At 43.8% G+C, this 9,288-nt stretch overlaps 1 protein-coding gene across 1 annotated transcript in view; it reads left to right on the top strand.

Annotated features, from left to right (window-relative positions):
• The window catches only part of akap6 (A kinase (PRKA) anchor protein 6), a gene marked incomplete in the record, with an annotated part of 131,189 nt that overhangs the window by 42,470 nt on the left and 79,431 nt on the right, over positions 1-9,288 (top strand). The window contains 2 exon segments of the mRNA XM_037977638.1: positions 2,707-2,803; positions 4,347-4,549. Of these exon segments, the coding sequence (XP_037833566.1) occupies positions 2,707-2,803; positions 4,347-4,549 (300 nt within the window).

Below are 9,288 nucleotides of genomic sequence, written 5' to 3'. Positions count from 1 at the left end.
CTGCTGAAATCAGCTGAATGACTCCTGAAATCTGCTGAATGACTGCTGAAACCAGCTGAAAGCTGCTGAAATCAGCTGAAAAAGCTGAAACTGAGTTGTTAAAAAATCAGAAGACTAGCTAAAAGCTAAAAGGAGCAGAACAGGAGCTCTGTCTCTCTCACCCCATCCCCCTTACACACACACCCCGAGCACCCCGACACACACACACACACACACCCACACACCCACACACACACACACCCACAGAGGCTCTTATTAGCGCTGCTGTCTGATGTGTATAGAAGCAGAGCTGCTCTTCATGCCTTATCACGGTGTGATTGATGCTCGGCTGTTCTGCTCTTATCGATTCTCTGCTCTCCATATATTTAACGTATATATCCATATATTAAACGCAGGAAACTGAGCCCAATCGCTGGTGGAGAAGGTGCTGAAATACGATGTCTCTCTGATAGCCCGGCTAATCTGCACGATTCATTCCTCCCATCAGCCGAGCGTCTGCCGCAGACACCAGCAGGCACGCTGCTCTGATATAGATGTATTTTATGTTTATTAGCTGTTTGTATTTTTGTTCCAGCTTATCTGGAAAAGAAGCGGGTCAGAGTGGCGTCTGTATCAGAACAATTACCAGTCAGCTGTGAGATTTGAAGTAATTTACGGTGTTGGCAGAGCAGGAATGATTGCAGTCATGTTTTATTTGAATAATGTTGATCTATGGGTGCGATGAGGCCTCCGTGAAGCTGCGGTTCTGTTTTCTGCAGATTTACGATGTGAGTCAGTGTCATCATTTCTGAAAGTAATCATTGGATCAACGTCTTCAACTGATTAACTTCATCCAAGATGGCTGCCACAGCTAACAGGTCTGCAGATATTGAGCCTGAGGTTGGTGTGGTAGTAGCTGAGAGTCATCCCCAACGTGCACTCCTAAAAGCTTTGTTCAAAACTGGAGCTTCAGCATTCCTTCAGGAAACCCCAGGATTATTATTGGATGGTTTTCTGTCTGTAGTCTGACGCAGGATTATTATTGGATGGCTTCTGACTCAGACCGGTTAGTTTCTGGGGCTCTCAGCTCGTCTCTCCGGCTGCGAGGGGTTAAAGCGTCTCGTCCCATCCGTCTCCACTGTTTGTGTCCTGCTCCATAAATATTGGCCGTGTGGAGGTCTGACCTTGTCATGTGTTGACTGATGCCGTCTCCCGTCCATCCCTCAGCGCAGACGGAGGAATGTCTCAGACAGCAGATGGACTCGGTCCAGAGCGGCCCGGTGGAGTCAAACATCAGATCTCACAAAGTATCTTTACATTTTAACACATTTATTACTGCCTGTTAGCTGTTAGCTGTTAGCTATCAGTCTGACTGCTGCGCTTTTATTTATTCATGTAAAAGTTGTTTATTTACTTTTATTTACTTTCAACATAACACAACAACAGAAATGAGTTTTTTGCTATATTTTAGCTTTTTATCTGAATTATATTATGAGCTAAATAACCTTCTATATCAAAACAGACTATTAGTGATTCACTGAAAACATTTGATATTTAAACTCTGATTAAATCATTAAAGAATAAATTTAATATTTGAGGATGAAGAATGGGTAAGAAACGAGTCAGGATAGTCTTCTATATATCTGTCACATTTTAACTGCTTATTATTGGTTTATTAAGTGTACAGTTTAAATATTAACATTAATAAATATACAACAATGCTCTTATTATAAAGTAGGATCAACACATCAAACTGAAGTGATTTTCTGTAAAGTGAATAAAAAAGCTGTAATGATATTTTGTGCTTTTCCTTGATGTTCTTTCAGTCTCTCTCACACACACTCACACACACACACACACACAGATCTGTGAATGTGTGTGTGTGTGTGTGTGTTTGTCTAAAAGATCTTTGTGCTGCATTTCCCACTGCAGCACAGCAGGTTGTCAGAGGTGGTTAAGTCTTGGGGCTTGAGCACCTCTACACACACACACACACACACAGATCAGAAAAGGCTCTAATGGTGTTCAGAGACCTGACTGGAGTGTTTTGCCAACACCGCCTCAGGCTGCTCCGTCCGTCTCTCCATCAGTCTCTCCGTTTATCATCCGTTCGCTCTTCATCATCTCACTTCTGTTTCTATTTTAGGTTATTTTAAATTTCAGCCCTTGTTGTTTCTTTTCTGATGACCTTTTTTTACTTTATCTCAGCCAGAGATGGCTCTTCTTACAACCTGTCTGCTGGCCGGTTTCTGCAGATCATTTTCAGCTGGTTCAACCTGAAAGACAACAGAAAACAAATCTTACAGCTAGAGAAATTACATCCAGTCTGATGCTGAAACAAAACTGAAGCTAAAAGAATCAGGACACTGGCTGAAAGCAGCAGAATGATAGCTAAAAGCTAACAGAAGCATAAGAAGACAGAAACAGGAGCAGCTGAATAAAATGATGTATTTCTATGGGAAAATATTTGTAAATAAAGTTGACTAGTTTGAAAAATCCAGAGTCACAGCAGCCGTCTCCTGAATTAGCTGAACATTTTGACATATGAACGACTAAAACAGCCGAAAGTCTTCAGTAGATGGCAAGAAAGCAGGAAAACAACCAGCCTTCGTGTTATTAAATCTCCATCAGGAGTAAAAACTGCACTTCTCTGCTTTCCTTCTTTGTTCTGTGAGAACTAGATGTAAACAAATCAGCTGACTGATGATGTGTGTTTGTGTGTTTTAGAGTTTCAAGCTGAACGTCGACAGTCACGCTGCTCTGAAGGAGAGCATAATGGAGGAAGGCAAAGTGCTGCTCAGCATCATCACCTCCCACCAGCCGGGTGTGTTCCCACACACACACACACACACACACAGGTGTTCATAATCGAGCCCCGAGCCCGTTCCATTCATTATTAATATTTGGATTAAGAGAGTGACCTTCAGAGAGGAAAGCTCATATAAATGTAGCCAAAAGAGACGGAGAGAGATAAAGACAGGCTGAGACGGAGGTGGAGGGTGGAGGAGAGATGGAGAAGCAGACAAAAAGCCAAAGGCTCCTAAAGGCTTGCATGGCAAAAAAAAAAAAATTACAGTAATTGTCTTTTCTTTGTGAATGCTTGCTGCATGTTAGAAACAGAGGAGAAAGTAAGTCTGCCTGTTGACACAGTGTTAGAGCGCTGAGAGCCTAACCTAACCCTAACCCTAACCTGGACGGGTTCTGCAGGAACACAGTGGACTCCTCAGTGCCTGCTCCAATGGGTTCTAGTCATGGAGAACTGAAGCAGGACTGACCGAGCTGACCTCATGCTTCGGCTGCTGCCTCGCCACCTCGAAGCTGTCTCAGCCGGCCTTGCGGGGAAAAGCTTTCAGTCGGTTTGTTTGGACCTTCCCTGTCCTGTACCTGTTCCCAGATGGCTGCAGGTGCAACAGGAAGTGTCCTTTTCTTCTCATCCTGGTAGAGTCCAACAGAGGTAGCTTCAGACCAACACTTCACTGAGCTGAAACTCTCCTGCCTCAGACGACCTCCATCCACCTTCTGGACTCGAGGAAAGAAGCTCTTGTTGTCGTCGTGGTCAGGCCTGCTGGACCAGAGAGGAAGAAGATGGATGTGGTGGAGGTTCACCTGCCTCCTCTCCTCCTCCTCCTCCTCAGGGAGGACCAGAAACCTCCCAGAACAGGACCACTCTGCAGCTCATCAACCTAACGCAGACGTGGAAGCTGTGGCGCTAGCATCGTGCTGATAGCAGCAGGAACGTTCTGCTGACGTACAGAACGTGGAGCGGCAGCAGGAGAACAGATGGAACCTGGAGCAGAAGTTTCTTAGATTAGCTTTGCTCCAGCCATGTTCTGATGGTGGGTCGTTGTTCAGTTAGCGTGGGCTGCTGACAAACAGGAAGTATGTTTGGTCAATTTATTTACAACAGAAAGGTTCCTACCTGCACAACTGAAGACAAAAGGAGCAAAGACCCCCCCAAAAAAATTACAGCAACAATAAAAGCTCAAAATCAAACTCTTTCCACTTTTCCTGCAACAATTTTAAAGTTTTTGTCTTTAAACAATTTTATATTTAAATGTTTTGGCTTATTATTTCACTTCTGTCCTCTTTCATTATTCTGAAAATATGAAAATTAATATTCAATATTTTCATTATAATTTTTTGTTTTCCCTTTCCTCCTTTCCTTTCATCCTTCCTTTCCTCTCCTCCCTCCTCTCCTTTCCTCTCCTCTTTCCTCTCCTCCTTTCTCTCCTTTCCTCTTCTCCTTCCCTTCCTCTCCTCCTTTCTCTCCTTTCCTTTCCTCTCCTCCTTCCCTTCCTCTCCTCCTTCCCTTCCTTTCCTCTCTTCCTTCCCTTCCTCTCCTCTCCTCCTTCCTTTCCTCCCTGCAGCTCTGAAGGATATCCTCCACATGGTCTCCAGCCAATGGGATCAGCTCCAGCGGCAGATCCGGCGCCAACATGGCTGGATGCTCCGCGCCCTCCGCTGCATCCAGGCCCGCCTCTTCTACACCAGCCAATCACACGAGCCCTTTGCTGTGCCGCTGGACTCATCGACCAATGGGAAGCCTCCGAGCACAGCAGAAGACCTGAAGGTAAGCCTTTTTCCTTTCCTCAGCAGCTTCTAATCGTTCTGTTCTTCTCCTCATCTGTTTTTGTTTTGTTAGTTTTATTTCTTTGGGTTTTATTCCTCCATTTCCTCTCTGGTTGATCCCTGATTATCTGCTGATCTGGGTTCGGTTCTTTATATGGTTCCTTTGGGTCCTGAACCTTCTGGCTTCTGTTTAATTAGCTTACAGAAGACTAACAGAAGCTACAGGACATTAAAGTCAGTATATTTTTGTTCTGTCAGGATACCTTGAGATGATCTGCAGCTTCATTGGTCCTTTAAAGCCGACAGGGTTTAAATTGTAGATTTATTGGTGGCTTAAAGGTTCGCCCCAAATTTACTCCACATTGAAAATCAACAACATATGAACTAAACTCAGATTTAATGTGCTGCACAGAGAAGAAAAATTCACTGAATTTGTAAATAAAACCTTATGTCAGATGTTACCTACATTAGAAAAACTTCAGTTTCGTTCTTTTTCCTTTTCACCTTTCTGTTTATAAACCCTTCACATGTCGTCCCTCCGCTCCTTTCATCGGTTTGTTTCCTTTTCTCTCCTTCCCATCGGTTGTTCCTCCCTTTCTCCTCCTCCTGCAAACCTGACTCCGGTTGTTTTCAGATTGTTTAGTTGCAATTAGAGCTGCAGGAGCCTGATCACTGTGATCAGTCAACGGTGACAGCCATTAGCCGGCGATCGCCTGTGTGTGTGTGTGTGTCCTGTAGCACATTAACAGTCCATTCATTATGGGTGTGAATCTCCGTCTGCACTTAAAGCTTTGATCCGTGAAGCCTCCAAACAACAAGCTGAAGTAAACTTTATCACATGTTTGGGTTTCGTGCTGCACGCAGCGAGCAGCGTGGAAACCATCCGGTGTGAGCGTGATACCTCAGCTGGCTCGCTCTGTGTTCTGGTCCAGCCGGGATGAGAACTAAAGTCCAGTCCAGCTGAGGCCTGAAAATCATGAAGGTGTTTAAAAACATTTCAGGTCGAGGCTTTTAAAGAGATTTCCTTTTCTCTACTCTTTGGTACATTTTCCAGAGGTTGTAATTCAATATTAGAGCATTTTTTAGTGAAATGCAACAAATATAAATGACCGGGCCACGCCCTCACCTGCCACCTGGCTCATACAGGTGAGTCTCTGGGTGATGGTAGGGCGGAGCAGGAGGCGGACCCATGTTGGACCGCCGCTCCAGTCTCAGATCTCTGGAAGAGTTTCTCTGGGTTTTACTCCAACCATCTTTCCTTTAACCCTGACCAGTTTCCCAGTCCCATCCTCTCATTATGATGCTGCCACCACCGTGCTTCACTGTAGGGATGGTAGGTGGTGTCCTTGATGTTTGGTCTCCTCCATGAAGCTCCGCTCTGAGCAGCTTCTAGTCTCCTGTGGACAGATCCTCCATGTCTCAGCTCCATCAGGGTCATCTTTGTCCTCCTTTCCTTTGTCTTTCCACCGAGGAGGTTCTGTTTTCGGTCGTGTTTGTTTGTCTGTTAGCAAGCTTCCTGACATCTAATGAGCTCATCTCGATGACATTTCCAGGAAATGTTGGGGTTGTCCCAAAAACCATTGGATTAAATGTTGTTGGTGATCTGGATCACGATCCGGGTCGGACCGGTCTTTAATGGCGCTGCGGTCTTGGTGGAGGTTTGAGTTCTTCTAGTTTTTCTGGTTTGACGTCAATAATCTGCAGCATTTTGTGTGGATTTTACAAACTTTTAACCAAACTGAAAAGCAATTTAAATGTTTGGTTCTTGGGGAACAAAATAAAAAGAATCCCAAGGGGTGAATACTTTTGCATGTCAATAAGTTTGATTGACAGGTCATTTAGACCCATTAGACCTGATGGTGAACCTTTGCTTTGTTATGTGTTCATTATGTGCTGCTTCTGCCTAATGACGCTTCAGTTACTGCCGTGTCTGAGTGTGTCTGAGTGTGTGTGTGTGTGTGTGTGTGTGTGTGTCTGTATTTATGGACCTCACTGAAAACACAAAATCACGTTTTCTGTAAAAACACGGCGTGAGGCTGAGCGCTGAATGACTTCATTAAAACTGAGATGTTGCAGCTAAAAGCAGCCGAACATGAGCTAAAAGCTAAAAGTAGCTAAAGGCTTCACAGAGGAACGAAGGTCCTCGTGTCGGCAAACCGTTTGTTGTGTGTTTTACTCTCAGCAGCCACATTAGCTTAAATGAATGTAACCTTGAATAAAGGGCGAAAATAAAGGGCATATAGGAATAAATTTATCAAATGATGAAGCCTCCTACAATATTTATAACCATCAGATTCACTGTTCATTTCAAAGATTAAGTACCAACTTGTATAAAAGATTCATCCTGTTAATCTTCATTTTTACAGTAATTAAGAGAAGAGGCGTTAGCTGGAAGACGGTTGGGCTGCGGTCTCGTTGGACGCGTGTGTCCGCCTCTGGACAGGTTTAATCTCTGGGTAACAATAAGATCACACCGACGATGAAATCATTAAAATTATTAGGTTTAAAGATAAAGACTTTCTGCTTGTGCATTGACCACTCTGAACACATTTTAAAATATTTGTATTAATTTTCTTTGAGCTTTCTGCTCTGAGACAAATTACGGCGGGCTGAAAGGGTTAACAGATTTTATTAACGTTCTGTCGGATGAGCTCAGATTCATACAACTTCCTTGTTATTGATAACTTGCTGACAGGAGCTTTATTGGCTTGAAGGACCTCCAGGTTGATAAAGGAGTGTGTGTGTGTGTGTGTGTGTGTGTGTGTGTCTCCTGGTACTCATAAGAGCTTGTCGTTATTGGTGTGAACATATGTTGCTGACAAGAGTTTTCTCTCTCCATCCTGTCATTGCCATCTATCCTTCCTTTGACTTTCACTCTTTGCTTTTGCATTTTCTCTCTTTTCTTGTCCGAGTTACAACATGGAGCAGCCATCCTTTCTGTCCTCTCTTCACGTCAGAGTTTCTTTATTCCTCGAGCCGTCCTCCATTCATCCACCTGATTTTAGTCCTTCAGATGTCACACTAGATGATGACCTCACAAAAAACTGAGGTGAATAATCTAATAAACCAGCAACATAATAATAAAAGAACCTGTTTAATAACAGTTAGTGGTCTCTCTGTACCTGAAAAACTAAACGAACAGGAGTCTAAATGCTGAGACGTTGGAGCCTTCTGACGCGGTTCTGGTTCTGTCGTGGCTCCAAACTGTGGATTTTAGGGTCCAAATGCAAATGTTAATCCTTCCCATTTAAAGTTGTGGAGGCCTTTGTAAGTCAGGTGGAAACTTTGCCGTCCTCCATCGGATTCTGAATCACTTTAATTCTCTTTAGATATTTACATTCACAGACATCTTTCTCCCGTTCTCCCCTTATTTTCCATCCTGTGTTTCTTTATTCTCCCCATCGTTCCCCTCCTCAGCCACCTCTATCCTTCACCGCTGCAGCTTTCTTCCCATCCGTTCTTCCAGAGCGAGACGATTTCTATAAATGTCAGGAAATATCAGAGCTGGGGTGGTGGGATTAAGGGGCCAGGAGACGATACACTGATACCAGCAAATATAACAGTCTGACAGGACAGCCAACACTGGGGATTATCACACACACACACACACACACACACACACACACACCCCGACACACACCGCTGACTGAAGAGGATGAAAACATTTTGCTTTGTGACTTCAGCAGAGAGTTGTTGTTTCAAAGATTTGTTGTTTGTGTGAAGTGTGTTGTTGCATGTTGAATGTGTGTGTGTGTGTGTGTGTGTGGAGTGCTTCTGTGGGGCGGCTGAACACAGAAAGAGACGAGCTCAGGAGAGAGGTGTTTAATGTGAGCGTAAAAGCAGTGTAATATTTAACAGCTTACTGGGATTTGTCTGTCGCATTATGGGGTTTTGGACTGAGGCTGATAACGCACACACACATGCACACGTGCACACACACATGCACATGCACACACACATGCACATGCACACACACATGCACACGTGCACACACAGTGAAAGTCTGTTTTCAGGAACTGCTGCTGGGTGCAAACCTTTCTCTGAAGTGTCATAATTATTGGTATTATTATTACTTTGTTTCGATTCGCTCCTCATCCTCCAGTTTGTTAAACTTCATCTAAATGCTCAGACATCAGCAGCAGCAGCAGCTAGCTGTAACAGTTCCTGGCCAGCCTTCAGGGAAACTGACAGAAACGTAAAGGTTTCTGAACTAAAGTTTGCTGTGAGTTGTATGAAATGTTGTTTTCTGACAGAAAACGGGTCCACTCAGATCATGGATCAAAGTCTGATCTGTATTCAACAAACTGTAACAAATAAAATTATTGATAGATTTATTAGATGATCATTTCACAACAAACCGCAGAGTTAATAAAAATAAAACAAAACTTCAACTAAAAGAGGAAAAACAAGCTCCAAACATGGACAAACCGTCCTGAGACCCAGAGTGACTCCTACACGAGGAAACATACTGGATGTTTTTAAAAAATTTAAAATTCACATATTTTCCATCTTCCTCAGATGCGTTCGAGTGCCTTAATCATAACGTTAAGCCAAGTGGATCCCAGACACCAAATATTTATTTCATTTTCAGGAGTCTGGAAGTCGAACCTGACAATTTCCCATGGGGGTGTCAGGAGGCGGGGAGGTGTGTGTGTGTGNGGTGTGTGAGGGGCTGCAGCGGAGGGTGAGGTAAGAAGAGAGGTGGTAGTTTGAGATCAGACCAGACCCCGTGTCCAAAGG

This window comes from Kryptolebias marmoratus, linkage group LG10 (assembly GCF_001649575.2).
Source record: "Kryptolebias marmoratus isolate JLee-2015 linkage group LG10, ASM164957v2, whole genome shotgun sequence".
NCBI classification, from domain to species: domain Eukaryota; kingdom Metazoa; phylum Chordata; class Actinopteri; order Cyprinodontiformes; family Rivulidae; genus Kryptolebias; species Kryptolebias marmoratus.
The sequence above is the reverse complement of the archived record's forward strand: the minus strand, read 5'-3'. Positions and strand labels throughout refer to the sequence as shown.